Source organism: Pristiophorus japonicus, chromosome 3 (assembly GCF_044704955.1).
Source record: "Pristiophorus japonicus isolate sPriJap1 chromosome 3, sPriJap1.hap1, whole genome shotgun sequence".
In the NCBI taxonomy this organism is placed as follows: Eukaryota; Metazoa; Chordata; class Chondrichthyes; family Pristiophoridae; genus Pristiophorus; species Pristiophorus japonicus.
Genome location: NC_091979.1, coordinates 191,969,994 through 191,990,764, shown reverse-complemented (window position 1 = coordinate 191,990,764; position 20,771 = coordinate 191,969,994). Strand labels below are relative to the sequence as shown.

Below are 20,771 nucleotides of genomic sequence, written 5' to 3'. Positions count from 1 at the left end.
AGTGGATGTGGTGTATTTGGACTTTCAAAAGGCTTTTGACAAGGTCCCACACAAGAGATTGGTGTGCAAAATCAAAGCACATGGTATTGGGGGTAATATACTGACGTGGATAGAGAACTGATTGGCAGACAGGAAGCAGAGAGTCGGGATAAACGGGTCCTTTTCAGAATGGCAGGCAGTGACTAGTGGAGTGCTGCAGGGCTCTGTGCTGGGACCCCAGCTATTTACAATATACATTAATGATTTGATGAGGGAATTGAGTGTAATATCTCCAAGTTTGCAGATGACACTAAACTTGGTGGCGGTGTGATCTGTGAGGGGGACGCTAAGAGGCTGCAGGGTGACTTAGACAGGTTAGGTGAATGGACAAATGCATGGCAGATGCAGTATAATGTTGATAAATGTGAGGTTATCCACTTTGGGGACAAAAACGCGAAGACAGAATATTATCTGAATGGTGGCAGATTAGGAAAAGGGGAGGTGCAATGAGACCTGGGTGTCATGGTTCATCAGTCATTGAAAGTTGGCAAGCAGGTACAGCAGGCGGTGAAGAAGGCAAATGGTATGTTAGCCTTCATAGCTAGGGGATTTGAGTATAGGAGCAGGGAGGTCTTACTGCAGTTGTACAGGGCCTTGGTGAGGCCTCACCTGGAATATTGTGTTCAATTTTGGTCTCCTAATCTGAGGAAGGACGTTCTTGCAATTGAGGGAGTACAGCGAAGGTTCACCAGACTGATTCCCGAGATGGCCGGACTGACATATGAGAGAGAGACTGGATCAACTGGGCCTTTATACATTGGAGTTTAGAAGGATGAGAGGGGATCTCATAGAAACATACAAGATTCTGACAGGACGGGACAGGTTAGATGTGGGTAGATTGTTCCCGATGTTGGGGAAGTCCAGAACCAAGGGACACAGTCTTAGATAAGAGGTAGGCCATTTAGGACTGAGATGAGGAGAAACGTCTTCACTCAGAGAGTTGTTAACCTGTGGAATTCCCTGCTGCAGAGAGTTGTTGATGCCAGTTCATTGGATATATTCAAGAGGGAGTTAGAATGGCCCTACAGCTAAGGGGGTCAAGGGGTATGGAGAGAAAGCAGGAAAGGGGTACTGAGGGAATGATCAGTCATGATCTTATCGAATGGTGGTGCAGGCTCGAAGGGCCGAATGGCCTACTCCTGCACCTATTTTCTATGTTTCTATGTTTCTATGTGGCACCTTGTCAAATGCCTTCTGGAAATCCAAATACACCACATCCACTGGTTCCCCCTGTTTGAGAAACAACTCTGCTGGTGTTCTACCAGTAGTTGTATGAGGAATATTACGATAAATAATCAGAAAATTTGCTAGTTTGTGATCCTTAGACAACTGCTGTTTCTTGGATTTGGATGCAACATTTGCTTGATGAGAGCACGTTTTACAATTTGTACTGTGTGCTCTGCTGCACCATTTAAAGTAGGGTGGTATGGTGGAACCTTGGTATGTTTCACACCGTTTCTGCTCGTGAACTATGCAAATTTTTCTGATCAAAATTGTGGCCCATTATGAGACACAGTTTCTTCTGGGAGGCTATTTGGCCCATCGGGTCCATGCCAGTGTTTATGCTCCACACTGAACTAATGTACAAGGAAAGAAATTGAAAGGAACTTTAAAGTAGATAGATGTGCATGTGAAACAATTGTGGCTTCAGGATCCGCTTGGGTTACCAACTCTGGTTTGATGCATTCCTAGAGATTTCATCACATGATCTAGAAATGCCCCACCCAGTCAAACAGCCCTTTCCCCATCTCTAATATTTTTATAACTACTATATGAAAGTGTTCAGAGAAATTTATTTTTAAAACACAATTTTTTTAATGCCCCTATGATTTTTCTCCTGGTTTGCTGGCAACAGTGACTCGAAGATTAATCTTTACTTGCTGGAGGATGCAAGACAGTCTTGGAGGGTTGACAATCCTGGAGGGATAGCAACTCCTAGGACCCCCTGAGTTAAAGGCAGCAGACCGCTCTGGAGTCCCCAAGTCCCATTCAGTACAATTGTCAGCAAACTTCAAGCAAAGCGAGAAGATTCTCTCTTGCTTGCCATCAACCCCTTTCCCGAACCCAGTAATGGATTCATGGAATAAACTCCAGATAAAGCAGTTAAATCCATTCAAAAACAGGAGCTGGTCGACTTGGTTAGCAACAGGGAAGAGGGTTAAAGCGATAAGGATAGATGATGGTAATTGTGTGGTATCGGGAACTTGATGTGACAAAAATATTTGTTGGATTATCCGTCAAGTTGTGCATTACTGACCACAACTCACATGGTTAACGTTGGTTAGTGCTTGTTGTTTTCTGAAAATCTACATGACAGTCTGACTAATATTTGCACCTCAGAACAAGGCAGAGGCTTGTGCAGTTCTGGAAGGCCTTGGTCAGTGTGGTTTCATTGTACTAGATTGTGTGCGTCTCATGAAATGTGGGGGAGGCGGGCATTTCGGGATTCACTTCATCCACTGATGGGATGGTGGAATCACGATTGGCTGGGTAAATTGAGCAATTGGCATCACTCTGGTTCAGTCGCAGTTTGAAGAGCCACAGGAAAAGTTGAGCAAAGGAATTAAATTGCAAAGACACAAGTTTGTGTTCAGAGCACAAATCGATATGATTTTCTCAACGCCTGAGTATTTTGCCAGTTTACCATATTCAAATGATAGTGGATAGATATCCTACCGCCATTTCCGATTGGTGATGGAGGGATAGCCTAGATTTGAGTTTCTGAGCAAAGAGAGGATTAAATCTGAGTTTAGAAAAGTCAGTAATTAGATTAATTTAATACCCAATTATTGTAATATAGTGAGTGATTAAACAACTTCCTATTGGAAACTCATAGCATTAAACAAAAGCTGAGAATCCACCAACTCGAGTGAGTCATTTCAGATCTTAAATATAAAAGCCTAACTTTTAGCCTCATTATTAACCTCTCCATTGCCTCTGTGCCCAGTCTGCTTTCTAAGTGTCAGTGCTGTATTAATGGCCAGCGTTAATTTTTTTTCATCCAGTTAAGATATGAAGGACAGGAACTATTTCATGAGGAGATGAGAGGGGCAACTCACTGATTCTAGGATCCCTAACCTGGTTCTCTCCTCCTGGAAGCTAATGGAAATGGGAACAGTATAGCGCAGGCGAGTTCAGTCACTCAGTTCCTTGGCTGCCAGGTATGGTATGGTCACTTATCAACTCAGTTAGCAAATGCGAACCGAACCTCCTCATTAGCCAATCACACTCTTCCTTCTAAGGCAGTAAAAGGCATTTCTGATGGGCTGCCACTCTCTAGCAATCACACTTGTGTTTCCGAGGCAATGATTAGCTGCTCTAAATTCATTAAATTCTCTGCCAGTTGATTCTTAGGACAATGTATAAAAGTTTTACTCCAGCCACTGGTTGAAGCAAGAGGTTTGTGAGCAGTGTGTTAGCCTCCACCTCCCAACACCACGGCGCCCCCCCCCCCCCCATCCCCCCACCTCACGTCCCCCATGTACAAGTTAACATTTGGCCTTGCAGCAGGCCTGGGGCATTTTCTCTCACATTGTGTTTTCCCCAAAGAACAGTCACGCTAAATCACTCCTGCAGTTGGGCTGCTTCGCATCTAAAGCTTTGTTTAATTTTTCTTTTAGGGTGATACTGGCATTTCTGGACCCATGGGCCCACAGGTAAGGTTACTGCAACCGAGAATTTGTGTTAAATTATTGTCATCTCATGTTGCACATCATCAGAGTACAACTCAAGTTTGACACCTCACTGACTAGCCTACACTATTTTCAGTCAGGGGCACCTTTCTGAACTTGATAGGTTAAGATGTCTACCTCTATAATGCCCAGAGGTAACTTCACCTTGCCACCCATCACTGAAAGAACATTTATATGCTTTCTGACAATGTGTTGTGTCAAACTTGATTAAAATACTGTTAAACCTTTTCTAATCCAACAGCCCTCTAAATCCAGAGCCATCATGAGCCTACATCGCAGGTTATACCCTTTATTACTGGACAGGAAACATTTTGCACCATTTTAAAAGCTGTGTTGTAAATCTTCGCCGTGACTGGGCTTGCTTAGTACTGTGCAGATACACTGGTGTCTGTGTAGGTGATTGCTTACTTGTATCTGTCTCAGAGCTCAGTGGCAGATACTGAACATAACTCCCTGACGCATTATTGGAACTCTTGTACAACCCTGAATGGATGAAGGAATCTCCTCTCTTACAATCAGATCATAGAAATTACCATAAAAGATGGCCATTGAGCCCTTCAAAGCTACCCCAATGCTCTCTCTGCAACTGGAGCTATCAACTCACATATTCTTCCCTTTTCCAGTATCATTTTATACTTTTCCTTCTTGGATACTCTTGAACTGCAAAAGTAACTCCATGGAGCATTAATAGAATAATTATTAAATCTGAATGGTTAGATGGGCTCTTATCAAAATCTTGAATCAGCTTCACTTGTACTGTCAATTGATTGAATCGCTCCCAAGGTCCCATTTGTTTTTCTTGGTTTGTGTTCCTTTACGTCCCTGCCACTGCCAGTTTTCTGTCAGTTTTAACCCTTCCCTTTCCTCGTTTCTCATCTCCTCAAGCAGCTGACTCCTTGCTGGAGTAGGAGCTCCAGGCTTCAGGTGTCCCATCCATGTTCCTCATGTGTGCGAATGGTTCGATGGAGGGCCTGTTCTGCCATTCAATGAGATCATGGCTGCTCTGTACTTCAACTCCATTTACCCATGTTTGATCCATATTCCTCAATACCCTTACCTCACAAAAATCTATCAATCTCAGGCTTGAAAATTTCAATTGAGCCCCTTTTTGAGGGAGAGATTTCCAGATTTCCGCTACCCTTTGTGTGAAGAAATGCTTCCTGACATCACCCCTGAACAGCCTAGCTCTAATTCTAAGGTTATTGTCATGTATTCAGCTATCATTGTAACCCATGTATAAGCTGACCTAAGTTGTACACCTTGAGAACATTGACCACAAGGGGGTGAACTTGTGGGAGACACTCCTAACCTGGACTTTCAAGTATAAAAAGGGGAAGCTCCACCCACCTTCATCACTTGAGCTCTTGGTAATAAAGGTAACTGGTCACAGAGTGACCTTCTCTCAAATATGGGCCTCGTGTGCATTTATATTGTATAGTAAGGATATATCATTGGCGACGAGAAACTGGGATTTAAACCACGCGAGCATGGCCACTAGCAGCACAGAAGAGAGGTACTGTGTTGGTGATGATTGGGATGACTTTATTGAGAGAGTACAGCAAAGTTTTGTCACTAAGGAATGGATTCGGCCGACAAGCGGAGGGTTCATCGCCTGATGGTTTATGGATCCAGAACGTACTCCCTGATGAAGGACCTTCTAGCGCTAGAGAAGCTGGCGGACAAGACGTTCGAAGAGCTCAGTAAGTTGATCGGGAAACACCTTAAACCGGCGAGCAGCATGCACATGGCGAGACACCGGTTTTACACGCACCGGTGGCGAGAAGGGCAAAGCGTTCCAGATTTCGTGGCAGATCTCCAGCAACTGGCGAGCCTATGTAAGTTTCCAGATGCATGCTGCGAGACTTTTTTATTGAGGGCATCGGGCACACTGTGATTTTCAGGAAACTGATTGAAACCAAAGACTTGACCTTGGAAGCGGCGGCTTTGATAGCCCAGACATTTATCTCTGGGGAGGAAGAGACCAGAATGATGTATGAGAAAAATCTTGGCTCAAATGCGGCAAACGACTAGGGAGTCAATGTTGTTAATGAAACACACAGTTCTCTCGGCAGACAAGGGCAATCGGACCTGCCCCACCATGTAGTCGAACCCAAAGGGGGAATTCAACAGAGACAATGGCTAGCTGAGCGGCGATTCATGCCATCGCAATGGACAATGCGGCCAGTGATGGGGCCATCAACACCTGTTAATGGTGCGCTTAAGGACAGCTACAGAGACAGTCAGAGATGATCGACTGGTAATGGACCTTTTGTTTCCAACAAGGGGGCCTCCAGCTCATGCTGGAGGTGTGGAGGCAAACACCTAGCCAGAACTGTCAGGTATCAGCAATATACCTGCAGAAACTGCAACGTCAGCAGTCACTTAGCGCGTATGTGCAGGAAGCCTGCAGCCACGTTGCTGTACGAAGAGGACAGGCCCGATGTAAGCCCTACGAGGCCAAATGAATACTGGGGGAAATCGCTGGAAGCTGAAGTTCAGAGAGTTCATGTGGAGCACATATAAAGTTCATATACCAGGAAGCCACCGATAATGATGAAAATGCTTCTCAATGGCATCCCAGTATTAATGGAGTTAGACACAGGGGCCAGCCAGTCCCTGATGAATATCAAACAGTTCGAAAGGTTGTGGGTGTCCAAGGCCAGGAGGCCTACATTTTTGCCAATTGACACACAGCTACGACATATACGAAGGAGATCATTCCGGTGCTAGGCAGCGCCATGGTAGTCGTGACCCACAAAGATTCAGAGAACAGGTTGCCACTCTGGATTATCCCGGGGGACGGTCCCGCATTACTGGGGAGGAGTTGGCTTGCTATCATGAACTGGAAATGGGGCGATGTCAATGCAATTTCTTCTGTGGAGCGAGTATCATGCTCACAGGTCCTGGACAAATTTGACTCATTATTTCAACCCGGCATCGGCACTTTCATGGGGCCAAGGTAGTGATTCACATAAACCCGGACGCCAGGCCAGTACACCACAAGGCCAGAGCAGTGCCGTACGTGATGCAGGAAAAGATAGAATGCGAATTGGAACACCTGCTGAGGGAAGGCATCATCTCGCCAGTCGAATTCAGTGACTGGGCGAGCCCGATCGTGCCGGTGCTCAAGGCGGATGGGTCGGTCAGTATATGTGGCGATTACAAGGCCACCATCAATCTGGTGACACTCCAAGACCAGTACCCACTACCGAGAGCGGAGGACCTCTTTGCGATGCTATCCAGTGGCAAACATTTTTTCAAAATTGGACCTGACCTCAGCTTACATGACCCAGGAGCTGCCGAGTGAGTCGAAGAAGCTGACCACCATCACGACACACAAGGGGTTGTTTTGAGTATAACAGATGTCCGTTCGGGATTCGGTCGGCCGCCGCGATCTTTCAGCGAAATATGCAAAGCCTCCAAGTCGATTCCAAAGATGGTGGTTTTTCAAGATGACATCCTCATCACGGGTCGCAATACTGAAGAACACCTCCACAACCTGGAGGAGGCGCTACGCAGACTGGACTGGGTAGGGCTGCGACTGAAAAAGGCGAAGTGCGTCTTCTTAGCTCCAGAGGGAGAATTCCTGGGGAAGAGGGTAGTTGCAGACGGGATCAGACCTACTGCATCCAAAACGATCCAGAGAGCACCCAGACCCCGTAATATGATGGAGCTGCGTTCGTTCCTGGGGCTTCTGAACTATTTTGGTAACTTTCTTCGCAAATTGAGCACACTGTTAGAGCCGCTACACGTGCTCCTACGTAAAGATCGTGATTGGGTCTGGGGGGACAGCCAGGAAAGGGCTTTTGATAGAGCACGCAATTTGTTATGCTCCAACAAACTGTTAACGTTATATGACTCGTGTAAGAAACTTGTTTTAACGTGCGATGCGTCGTCCTATGGGGTCGGGTGTGTGTTGCAGCATGTGAATGCCAATGGTCAGTTACAGTCGGTAGCTTATAGAAACATAGAAAATAGGTGCAGGAGTAGGCCATTCGGCCCTTCGAGCCTGCACCACCATTCAATATGATCATGGCTGATCATTCACCTCAGTACCCCTTTCCTGCTTTCTCTCCATACCCCATGATCCCTTTAGCCGTAAGGGCCATATCTAACTCCCTCTTGAATATATGCAATGAACTGGCATCAACATCTCTCTGACGCAGGGAATTCCACAGGTTAACAACTCTCTGAGTGAAGAAGTTTCTCCTCATCTCAGTCCTAAATGGCCTACCGCTTATCCTAAGACTGTGTCCCCTAGTTCTGGACTTCCCCAACATCGGAAACATTCTTCCCGCATCTAACCTCTCCTGTCCCGTCAGAATCTTATACGTTTCTATGAGATCCCCTCTCATCCTTCTAAACTACAGTGTATAAAGGCACAGTTGATCCAGTCTCTCCTCATATGATTTGGACAGGTTAGATGAGTGGGAAAATGCATGGCAGATGCAGTATAATGTGGATAAATGTGAGGTTATCCACTTTGGTGGCAAAAACACAAAGGCAGAATATTATCTGAATGGTGGCAGATTAGGAAAAAGGGAGGCGCAACGAGACCTGGATGTCATGGTTCATCAGTCATTGAAAGTTGGCATGCAGGTACAGCAGGCGGTGAAGAAGGCAAATGGCATGTTGGCCTTCATAGCTAGGGGATTTGAGTACAGGAGCAGGGAGGTCTTACTGCAGTTGTACAGGGCCTTGGTGAGGCCTCACCTGGAATATTGTGTTCAGTTTTGGTCTCCTAATCTGAGGAAGGATGTTCTTGCTATTGAGGGAGTGCAGTGAAGGTTCACCAGACTGATTCCAGGGATGGCTGGACTGACATATGAGGAGAGACTGGATCAACTGGGCCTTTATACACTGGAGTTTAGAAGGATAAGAGGGGATCTCATAGAAATGTATAAGATTATGGCTCCAGAAATCTGACCCAGGCAGAAAGGGGCTATGGGATGGTAGAAAAGGAAGCGCTAGCATGTGTATATGCAGTAAAAAAAAGTGCACCAGCACCTGTTTGGCAGGAAATTTGAGCTGGAGACAGATCACAAACCCCTAACGGCCCTTTTGGCCGACAACAAGGCCGTAAATGTGAATGCATCGGCCCGCATACAGAGGTGGGCACTCACATTAGCCGCCTATGACTACACAATTCGGCACAGACCGGGCACCGAAAACTGCGCTGATGCACTCAGCAGGCTCCCACTAGCCACCGCTGAGGGGGCAACTGAGCATGATGCTGAGATGGTCATGGCTGTTGAAGCTTTCGAAAGCGAAGGCTCACCTGTGACAGCCCGTCAGATTAAAGTCTGGACAAATAAAGACCTGCTACTGTCTTTAGTTAAGAAATGTGTCCTGAATGGGGACTGGGCAGCCACGTATGGGGCATGCCCTGAGGAATTTAAACCGTTTCACAGGCGCAAGGATGAACTCTCGATTCAGGCCGATTGCCTACTGTGGGGAAACCGAGTAGTCATGCCTCAGATGGGCAGAGAGGTGTTTATCAGAGAACTTCACAATGAGCACCCGGGCATTGTCATGATGAAGGCAATTGCCAGGTCACACGTTTGGTGGCCAGGGATAGAGAACTTTGTATTCGCAGGTGCAACACGTGTGCTCAGCTGGGCAATGCACCCAGGGAAGCCCCCCTTAGCCCCTGGTCCTGGCCCGCCAAACCATGGTCACGCATCCATGTGGACTACGCAGGTCCTTTCATGGGAAAAAATGTTTTTGGTTGAAGTAGACACCTAATGGATTGAGTGTGCCATTTTAAATTCAAGCACATCCTCTGCCACGGTAGAAAGTCTACGGGCAATGTTCGCCGCCCATGGTCGACCGGATGTCTTGGTCAGCGACAATGGCCCGTGCTTCACAAGCACTGAATTCCAGGACTTCATGGCAGGCAATGGAATCAACCATGTCAGAACGGCACCGTTCAAGCCGGCCTCAAACAGCCAGGTTGAACGAGCAGTGCAGATAATCAAACAGGGGATGCTCAGAATCCAAGGGGTTTCCCTACAAAGCCGCTTATCACGCCTCCTGTTGGCCAATAGATCCCGACCACACTCGCTCACAGGGGTTCCACCCACAGAGCTGCTAATGAAAAGGACACTCAAAACCAGGGTATCCCTTATACACCCTACTATGAAAGAAATTGTTGAGAGCAGGCATCAGTCATAATGTGACGACCATGACAGGAATGCGAAGGCACGATGTATTGATATCAATGACCCTGTTTTTGTCCTTAATTACACTGCAGGGCCCAAATGGCTTGCAGGCACTGTGATTGTCAAAGAGGGGAATAGGGTTTTGATCGTTAAACTTACCAATGGACAAATCTGCCGCAAACACGTGCATCAAAATAAAAGGGGGTTCAGCAACCCCATAGAAGAAGTAGAGGAAGAACACGACGTCGAGTTTACTCCACTACAGGTGACCGAACACCGGAACCAAGTGGAGGAGAGCCCAGTTACTGTGGGCAGTCCGGATAGGCCTGAGGCACCGCAAACAGCAGACACTCAGGCCAGTGCCCAACAACCGGAGCCCCAACTCAGGCGCCCTACAAGGGAGCGTAAACCACCAGAGAGACTTAACCTGTGATCCCAATAAGACTTTGGGGGGAGATGATGTCATATATTCAACTATCATTGTAACCCATGTATAAGCTGACCTAAGTTGTACACCTTGAGAACATTGACCACAAGGGGGTGAACTTGTGGGAGACACTCCTAACCTGGACTTTCAGGTATAAAAGGGGAAGCTCCACCCACCTTGATCACTTGAGCTCTTGGTAATAAAGGTATCTGGTCACAGAGTGACCTTTTCTCAAATATGGGCCTGTGTGTATTTATACTGTACAGTAAGGACGTATCAATTATACTGGGCCAAAATTGAGCCCATATTCTCTAAATAAAGCCTACTTCAATAAATAAGATATTCTCTCAGTGTTCCTCCCTCACTTATGTTCTTCTTCAAGTCGCTGGAGAAATACCACCAACGATATCTCCGCAACATCTTACAAATCCCCTCGGAGGACATGTGCACCAACATTAGCGTCCTCATCCAGGCCAACATCCCCAGCATTGAAGCACTGACCACACTTGATCAGCTCTGCTGGGCAGGCCACATAGTTCGCAGACACGAGACTCCCAAAGCAAGCACTCTACTCGAAACTCGTCCACGGCAAACAAGCCAAGAAAGTGCGACATCCCCACTGACACCTGGGAGTCCATGGCCAAAGACCGTCCTAAGTGGAGGAAGTGCATCCGGGAGGGCGCTGAGCTCCTCGAGTATCGTCGCCGAGAGCATGCAGAAATCAAGCACAGGCAGCGGAAGGAGCATGCGTCAAACCTGGCTCCCTGCCCACCCTTCCCTTCAACCACTGCCTGTCCCACCTGTGACAGAGACTGTGGTTCTCGTATTGGACTGTACAGCCACCTCAGAACTCATGCTAAGAGTGGAAGCAAGTCTTCCTCGATTCCGATGATGATGATCTTTCACAATAGCACCAGTTGAATAGACTTGACAAATATTCACAAGAGACAAAACATATTTACATAATCTTTTCAAAATATCCAGAAGTCCAGGAAAATGACAAGCCATTAAGAAAGTTCAAAAATAGCTACAGTGCATAATATATCAAACCTGAGGTCGATCACACTGGGACGCCACTCAGCCAGTGCCAAGGGAGGGCATCATTGGGTCCCACACACATAGCAGCTGCAGCACGCACAGAGAGAGGCTGGGGGTGAGGCTCTACTGCACATGCGCGGACACTCCACTGCGCATGTGCAGACGTCCCGGCATTGTTTTCAGCGCAGGACGCTGGCTCTGCCCCCGACTCGACTGGGCACACTGCGCGAAGACCGAGGAGAGGCCGGATAGCAGCCAAAGTGGGGAGTATGGCCCAAAGACCATCCTAAGTGGAGGAAGTGCATCCGGGAGGGCGCTGAGCTCCTCGAGTATCATCGCCAAGAGCATGCAGAAATGTATGGGTCTCATGTACATTTATACTGTACAGTAAGGACATGCCCTCTTGTTTTGGACTCCCCACCAGAGGAAATAGTTTTTCTCTATCTACCCTATCAACTCCTTCAATTATCTCTGATCCCTGTTGCAGGCATACAGAGGGGTGAATTTTAACCCCCAAACATTGGTGGGTTGAGGTCTGGTGAAATGTTAAAAAAATGATTTAATCAATCGGTGCCTCTGCTTCTTTCCACAGGGCAACCCAGGGTATCCTGGTCAAAAAGGTGAAATTGGGTTGCCAGGACGACCGGTGAGGAACTTATTTTGGAAGTTTTATTTCTTAGTCATTTTTATGGATAAAATCAATGTCAGGTTTTGCATAATGAACAAGTTTTGTAAAGTGGTCGGTATCCCAGTGTTAAGTCCAGTGTAATTGAACCAACATCTGACATAGGAATGGGAGGAAGCCACTCAGTCCCTTGAGCCTGCTCTATCATTCAATTAGATTGTGGCTGATCTGTATCTTAACTCCATCTATCCACCTTGGTTCCATATAAATTAATACACTTATCTCACAAAAATCTATCAATCTTTGAAATTTTCATTTGATCTCCAGCCTCAACAACTTTTTTAGGGGCGAGAGTTCCAGATTTCCACAACCCTTTGTGTGAAGACATGCTTCCTGACATCACCCCTGAATGGCCTAGCTCTAATTTTCAGGTTATGCCCCCTTGTTCTGGACTACCCCACCAGAGGAATCAATTTCTCTCCATCTACTCTATCAAATTCTTTCATCATTGTAAACACCTCAATCAGATAACCCCTTAATATTCTCTATTCAAGGGAATACAAACCTAGCCTATGCAACCTATGTTCACAATTTAACCCTTGTTGGGCAATGTCCTTTCACCTGTTGGGTGCTGTGTTCAAATTCATCTTGATGTATGGGCTGAATTTGCACACTCAGGCTCCTTTAGTGTCCGGATTGCCAATGCATTGGGCACATCCTGGTGCCTGGGCCTTTGAATCTTGTCCAGTTACAAGGGCTGATGGTCTCATTTGATGAGGGCCAACTAACTGGCCCATTTTGCCTCTGCAACCCTGTATAGTCAGAGCCCATGAAAAGTGATCACTTGGAGCAGGTGTAACTTAACGCTAGTTTTAATGCTCAAATGCAAGAGGGTTGAACTAAAATGAAAATATAGAGTGCTGGAAACTCTCAGCAGTTCAGCCAGAATTTGTGGAGACAACAGACAAGTTAAATTTGCATGTTCTGGCAGAGGATATCACATCTGAAACATTCATTCAGTTTCTCCCTCCACAAATGCTGGCCTGTCCCACTGAGTTTTTCCAGCATTCTCAGTACTTTTGTTTTGCTTTTTTGTTACATTGCAGTAATTCAAAAACTATAAGAGAATGGTTGCACCAGTCAGCTGGGCCTTCTGAGGCATCTTATCCATCGCCAATTTAAAAAGTTGTCAATAGAATGTTTCAGTTCTGTTGAGAGAACATTTTGCGCCTTGCGGACTTTGTCCTCTCGGCCTTTGTACAAGAATTAATAGCTCTCTGTGTCACTTTCTACTCGATGTCTAATCCCCTTTCTCTCACGTGTAGGGTCGGCCTGGTATAAATGGACTGAAAGGTGAAAAGGGCGAGGCTGCAGACTTCGGCGGGAGTTTTGGGTTCCGGGTGAGTCTTATCTTCATTAAAGCCATACCGTTTTATTTAGCAAAACCACTATTATGTTTAATCTGCTCTGATTCTTTTTGTTCTTTTTATTAGAATATTCCAGGCCCCCCTGGCCCTCCAGGGCCCCCTGGACCACCTGGTATACCAGTGTCCGCCTTTGACAATAATGTAAGTGTGACATACTTGAGACTGAGGGAACCATGAAACATGGCGCATGAGGCCTATTTAAACACATCTAGACTGGTTCTAGTGTCTGTGCCTTATGTCCCTTCTTCAATAATACTTCTACTGTGCAGCTTCCTTCCATCTCCATTGACAGGCACCACTGCACACGTTGGTAGCTGTCCCCATTGTGCCTCGGGCAGTTAGGAAAGGGCAATAAATGCTGGCCTTGCCAGCGACGCCCACATCCCAGAACGAATAAATAAATAACATAAGAACATAAGATGTAGGAGCAGAGGTAGGCCACTAAAGAAAAAGTTGTCGGTAAACTAATGGGACTAAAGGCGGACAAGTCCCCTGGACCTGATGGCCTGCATCCTAGGGTCTTAAAAGAGGTGGCTGCAGAGATAGCGGATGCATTGGTTGTAATATACCAAAATTCCCTGGATTCTGGAGAGGTCCCAGAGGACTGGAAAACCGCAAATGTAACTCCCCTATTTAAGAAAGGAGGGAGACAGAAAGCAGGTAACTATAGACCAGTTAGCCTAACATCAGTCATTGGGAAAATGCTGGAGTCCATCATCAAGGAAGTAGTAGCAGGACATTTAGAAAATCATAATGCAGTCAAGCAGAGTCAGCATGGTTTTATGAAAGGAAATCATGTTTTACAAATTTGCTGGAGCTTTTTGAGGATGTAACGAGCAGGGTGGATAAAGGGGAACTAGTAGATGTCGTGTATTTGGATTTCCAGAAGGCATTTTTAAAGGTGCCACATAAAAGGTTGCTAAGCAAGATAAGAGCTAATGGGATGGGAGTAATATATTAGCATGGATAGAGGATTGGTTAATGGAGAGAAAACAGAGAGTCGGGATAAATGGGTCATTTTCAGGTTGGCAAACTAACTAGTGGTGTGCCACAAGGATCAGTACTGGGGCCTCAACTATTTTCAATTTATATTAATTACTTGGATGAAGGCACCGAGTGTAATGTAGCCAAATTTGCTGATGATACGAAGATAGGTGGGAAAGCAAGTGGTGAGGAGGAAGCAAAAAATCTACAAAGGGATATAGATAGGCTAAGTGAGTAGGCAAAAATTTGGCAGACGGAGTATAATGTGTGAAAATATGAGGTTCTCCACTTTGGTAGGAAAAATAAAAAAGCTAATTATTATTTAAATGGGGAGAGATTATAAAATGCGGTGGTACAGAGGGATCTGGGGGTTCTTGTACATGAAACACAAAAAGTTAGCATGCATGGACTTTATTGCAAGTAGGCTGGAGTATAAAAGCAGAGAAGTCCTGCCACAACTGTACAGGGCGTTGGTAAGACCACACCTGGGGTACTGCGTAGAGTTTTCGTCCCCTTATTTAAGGAAGGATATACTTGCACTGGAAGCATTTCAGAGAAGGTTGACGAGATTGATTCCTGCGATGAAGGGGTTGTCATATGGTTGAGCAGGTTGGAGATTAGAAGACTTAGAGGTGATCTTATTGAAATGTATAATATTCTGAGGGGGCTTGACAGTGTAGATGCAGAGAGCATGTTTCCCCTCGTGGGGGAATCTAGAACTGGGGGCATAGTTTTAGAATAATGGTCGCCCATTTAAAACGGAAATGAGGAAGAAGTTCTTCTCTCAGAGGGTCGTGAATCTTTGGAATTCTCTGCCTCAGAGAGCTGTGGAGGCCGGGTCATTGAATATATTTAAGGTTGAGTTAGACAGATTTTTGAATATCAAGGGAGTGAAGAGTTATGGGGAGCGGGCAGGGAAGTGGAGCTGAGCCCAAGATCAGATCAGCCGTGATCTTATTAAATGGCGGAGCAGGCTCGAGAGGCCAAATGGCCATCTCCTGCTCCTGTTTCTTATGTTCTTATGTTCTTATTTGGCACCCTCGAGCCTGCTCCGCCATTCAATAAGATCATGGCTGATCTGATCTTGGTCTCAACTCCACTTCCTTGCTTGCTCCCCATAACCCTTGACTCCCCTATCGTTCAAAAATCTGTCTATCTCCACCTTAAATATATTCAATGACCCAGCCTCCACAGCTCTCTGGGGTAGAGAATTCCAAAGATTCATGACCCTCTGAGAAAATAAATTCCTCCTCATCTACATTTTAAATGGGCGACCCATAATTTTGAAACTATGGCCCTGAGTTCCAAATTCCCCCACAAGGGGAAACATACCCCGAGGAACTCCTGCAGCGATGTCCTGGGGCTGGGAAGATAGGCCTAGATTTCACGTTCAAGTCTCTGGAGTGGGGACATGAACCCACAACCTTCTGATTCAGAGACAAGAGTGTTACCAGTGGGCCATGGCTGACACGAGCAAAATGAGTCAGTGGTAGAGACTTTAGCTACATTGCAGACTTTGACTCATGTTCTGCCTGGTTTCTCTTAAGGTGTTTGGGGCAGGAGCTGCTGAATACCCTGGAGTTCTCGGATCACCAGGTAATGCTTCACGGACTAATTTGTAGAATTTGATTTGCATTTGTTCTTCTCCAGTAAATACTGTAGTTTATTCCTTGACAGATTTTGTACTACTGGGATGCTTAATTCTGCTGGCGTGGGGGCGAGACCTTGATCTTGATGACACTTATGTGAGGTTAAAGGTGAATTGGCTGGGCATGAGTGACACAAACCCCGACTTGAACCAAAATGGCCACATATCTGTATTTTAAGATTGAGGCCAAGTCGAGGCATTCAATTGATTTGTTTAATCACAGCAATCTTCAATCAAAGTCTCTGTTTGAAGACTGTACTTTTAAACGCTTATAATGGAGTGCTATTAAAAAAGATTGTGATGGATTCAGTGTCTCATTAGGTTCTTAAATTAAGTCATAATCCAATATTAAAAAGGTCAATAATGGATTAAAACTATTTTATTTCAGGAACGTATAAGACCATTTTCGTCTATCTGGCTGAGTCCAGAGCAGTATTTAGCTGCTCCATTTCAGCTACAACCACCGTCTTGCAGACTGATTGAATTCAGACTAGATCTAACTGGGCCCTGAAGACAGCACTTTAGTGTTGTTAAGGCAATGTCCTGCGATTCTACAACTTAGACTGATAAATCATTAGAGCCGCTACACTCAGAATACAGAATTAAACTTTTAATTCTCAAGATATGGGCGTCGCTGGCAAGGCAGGCATTTATTGCCCATCCCTGAGAAGCTGATGGTTGGCCTTCTACTTTAACTGAGTGGCTTTCTAGTGGGCAGTTAAGAGTCAACCACATTGGTGTGGGTCTGGAGTCACATATAGGCCAGAGCTGGTAAGGACGGCAGGTTTCCTTTCCTAACAGACATGAGTGAACCAGTTGGGTTTTTAGGACAATCCGACAGCTTCATAGTCACTGTTACTGAGACCAACTTTGCATTTCCAATTTTTAAACAATCTCAAATTCTCTAATACCGATGTTGGGATTTGAACGCATATTCTCCAGATTATTAGTCCAATAATATAACCATGGCATTACCATACCCCAAACGGTTCTTTTTCTTTAGATGCAGATTTGTAAGTGTGGGACTTTCATCAATTTGTTTCTTGGAATGGAAATTCGGCAAACTGATCCAGCAGCCCTCAGACCCTCTTATTACTGGCAGAACGATGTGGATGAAATAAATAATGACTCACCATGAATGAATAAAGAAATAAGAGCAAAACTGAAACCAAGAAAAAGGCACGCACTAAGTACACAGACAATAAAGGAGAGAATGACAAAAGGGAAAACAAAAAGGTCAGGAAAGAAGTAAAAAAAAACAATTAGCAAGGCAAAGTAAAACTATGCAATTAAATTATCAAGGAATATAAAAAGAAATAGTAAAGTATTCTACAGACACATAAATAAACATAAACGGAAGAATTAGGATAGCGATAGGGCCACTAAGTGATGCACACAATGAACTCTCAGGTAACGACAGCGAAATGGCAGAAATATTAAATAATTACAGTGCCTCGATATTTACCAAGGAGGCTAACAAGGTGAACATAACATTAGAAGAAGAAATCAAAAAAGATAGAAAGACATTTAAGTTGGAAAGGGAAGTGATAATTAATAAACTAATCAAACTTAAAGAGGATAAAGACCCCGGTCCGGATGGGTTGCTTCCACGCATATTTAAAGAAGCTATGGAAGAGATAGCAAAGGCACTATTGCAAATATATATAAACATTAATTAGAAAAGGCATAGTGCCAGAGGACTGGTAGACTGCTAATGTGATTCCTATATTTAAAAAAGGAGATGGAAAAAGGCAGGGAACTATAGACCAATTACCTTAATGTCGGTGGTAGTCAAGATAATGGTATTCTTACACAGAGATGTAATAGAAAAACACTCAAACAACACCAACAACTTTTATTTATATAGCGGCTTTAACGTAGTAAAACATCCCAAGGCGCTTCACAGCAGTGTTATAAGACAATTTGATAAATTTGACACCGAGCCACATAAGAAGAAATTGCAGCAAATGACCAAAAGCTTGGTCAAAGAGGTAGATTTTAAGGAGCGTCTTAAAGGAGGAGAGAGAGGTAGAGAGGCAGAGAGGCTTAGGGAGGGAGTTCTAGAGCTTAGGGCCCAAGCAGCTGAAGGCACAGCCACCAATGGTTGAGCAGTTATAATCAGGGATGCTCAAGAGGGTAGAGTTTGAAGAGTGCAGACATCTCGTGGGGTTGTGAGGTTGAAAGAGATTACAGAGATAGGGAGGGGCGAGCCCATGGAGAGATTTGCAAACAAGGATGAGAATTTTGAAATCGAGGTGTTGCTTAACCAGGAGCCAATGTAGGTCAGCGAACACAGGAGTGATGGGTAATTGGGACTTGTTGCGAGTTAGGACACAGGTTGCTGAGTTTTGGATGACCTCAACTTTACATAAGGTAGAATGTGGGAGGCCAACCAGGAGTGCATTGGAGTAGTCAAGTCTAGAGATAAAAAAGGCATTGATGAGAGCTTTAACAGCAGATGAGCTGAGGCGGGAAATATTACAGAAGTGGAAATAGGCAGTTTTAGTTATGCCATGGATATGTGGCTGGAAGCTCATTTCAGGGTCAAATATGACGCCGAGGTTGCGAACAGTCTGGTTTAGCCTCAGATAAATGCTAGGGAGAGAGATGAAGTCAGTGGCTGGGGAACACAGTTTTTGGTGGATTCAGTCTTCCTAATATTTAATTGGAGACAATTTCTGCTCATCCAGTACTGGATCTCGGACAAGCAGTCTGCCAATTTCTAGACCATGGAGGAGTCGAGAGAAGTGGAGGAGAGGTAGAGCTGGGTGTTGTCAGCGTACAAGTGGAAACTGACTCCGTGTTTTCGGATGATGTCGCCAAGGGGCAGCATATAGATGAAAAATAAGAGGGGGCCAAGGATAGATCCTTGGGGGACACCAGAGGTAATGATGCAGAAGTGGGAAGAGAAGCCATTGCAGGAGATTTTCTGGCTACGATTAGATAGATAAGAATGGAACCAGGCGAGTGCAGTCCCACCCAGCTGATAATGGTGGAGCGACGTTGGAGGAGGATAGAGTGGTCAACCATTTCAAAGGCTGGAGACAGGTCCAAGAGGATGAGGAGGGATAGGATACCTTCACAAAGTCACAGTCACAAAGGATGTCATTTGTGACTTTGATGAGAGCCGTTTCGGTACTGTGGCAGGGGCGGAAACCAGATTGAAGGGATTCAAACATTGAGCTCCGGGAAAGATGGTCACGGATTTGGGAGGTGACAACACATTCACGGACTTAGGAGAGGAAAGGAAAGTTGGAGATGGGGGGGGTAGCTAGCAAGCACAGTGGGAGTCAAGGGTTGTTTTTTTGAAAGGGGTGATGACCGCAGATTTGAAGGAGTGGGGAACAGTACCCGAGGAGAGAGAACCATTAACAATGTCAGCTAACATGGGAGCCAAAAAAGGAAGTTGGTAGTCAGCAGTTTAGTGGGAATAGGGTCAAGGGAGCAGGAAGTGGGTTTCATGGACAAGATGAGCATGGGGAAGTCAAGAGGGAAGATCAGAGAGAAACTAGAGAAAGATGCGAGTTTAGGGCTAGGGCAGGGGGGAGCCTCAGAGGAAGTTTGGCCTGGTGGTCTAGGGGAAAGAAGAGAATTCGCAGAGGCAGCTGATCGGATGGTCTCAAACTTTGAGACAAAGATGTCCATGAGCTCCTCATACTTGTAGGAAGTGAGTGTGGTGGAGACAGGGGAGAGAGATTTAAGAAGATATGAAAATAAATATATATATATATATATAAACTGAAAATATAATAAAGAATAGTCAGCACTGATTTCAAAATGGAGGGTCATGCTTGGCCAGCCTTATTGAATTCTTTGAAGAAGTAACAGAAACGGTAGACAAGGCTAATGCAGTAGATGTAATATATTTGGATTTTCAAAAGGCCTTTGATAAGGTACCACATAGTAGACACATGACTACAGTCAGAGCAAGTAGAGTTAGGGGACAAGTAGTAGAATGGACAGCAAGCTGGCTACAAAACAGTAAACAGAGAGTAGGGGTTAAAGGTACTGTAGTTACTCAGACTGGCAAAAAGTAGGAAGTGGTGTTCCACAAGGATCGGTGCTGGGACCACTGTGTTTCATCATTTACATAAACGATTTGCATTCAGGATTCGGAAGTACAATTTCAAAATTTGCGGATGACACCAAATTGGAGGGTATAGTTAGTACAGAGGAGGTCTGTGACAATACAGATAGCCATTAATAAACTAGCAGAATGGGCGTCTAATTGGCAAATTAACTTCAATATAGATAAGTGTGAGTTGTACATTTTGGTCAGAAGAATTAAGGAGGTCACATAATCCTTGAAAGATAAGTGTTTAAATGGAGTTGAGGAACAGAGGGATCTGGTAGTACAGATGCACAAATCACTAAAAGTAATTACAGAGGTTAATACAGCCATTAAAAACAAACAAAGCACTGGGGTCCATTTCTAGAAGGATAGAATTGAAAAGCAGCTAATATATGTTATATTTGTACAGAATCTTGGTTAGACCACACTTGGGAATACTGTAAACAGTTCTGGTCTCCATATTAGTAAAAGGATATAGAGACACTGGAAAAAGTACAAAAAAGATTTACTAGGATGATACCATAAATGAAAGTTTGCACAGGCTGGGGCTGTTTTCTCTAGAAAAGAAAAGGGTGGCCTGGTAGAGATTTGTAAGATTAATCTGTAAGATTATGAAAGGGTTTGATATGGGGAGACATAGAGAAATGTTTCCACTTGT

General features: G+C 45.0%; 1 protein-coding gene across 4 annotated transcripts in view; it reads left to right on the top strand.

Annotated features, from left to right (window-relative positions):
- col18a1a (collagen type XVIII alpha 1 chain a) overlaps positions 1 to 20,771 on the top strand; it is a 468,959-nt gene that overhangs the window by 424,038 nt on the left and 24,150 nt on the right. For all 4 annotated transcript variants that reach the window (XM_070876137.1, XM_070876138.1, XM_070876136.1 and 1 more), the window contains 5 exons: positions 3,660 to 3,695; positions 11,950 to 12,003; positions 13,308 to 13,382; positions 13,476 to 13,550; positions 15,941 to 15,989. In XM_070876137.1, coding sequence (XP_070732238.1) covers positions 3,660 to 3,695; positions 11,950 to 12,003; positions 13,308 to 13,382; positions 13,476 to 13,550; positions 15,941 to 15,989 — 289 coding nt within the window. The remainder of the gene's footprint in view (positions 1 to 3,659; positions 3,696 to 11,949; positions 12,004 to 13,307; positions 13,383 to 13,475; positions 13,551 to 15,940; positions 15,990 to 20,771) is intronic.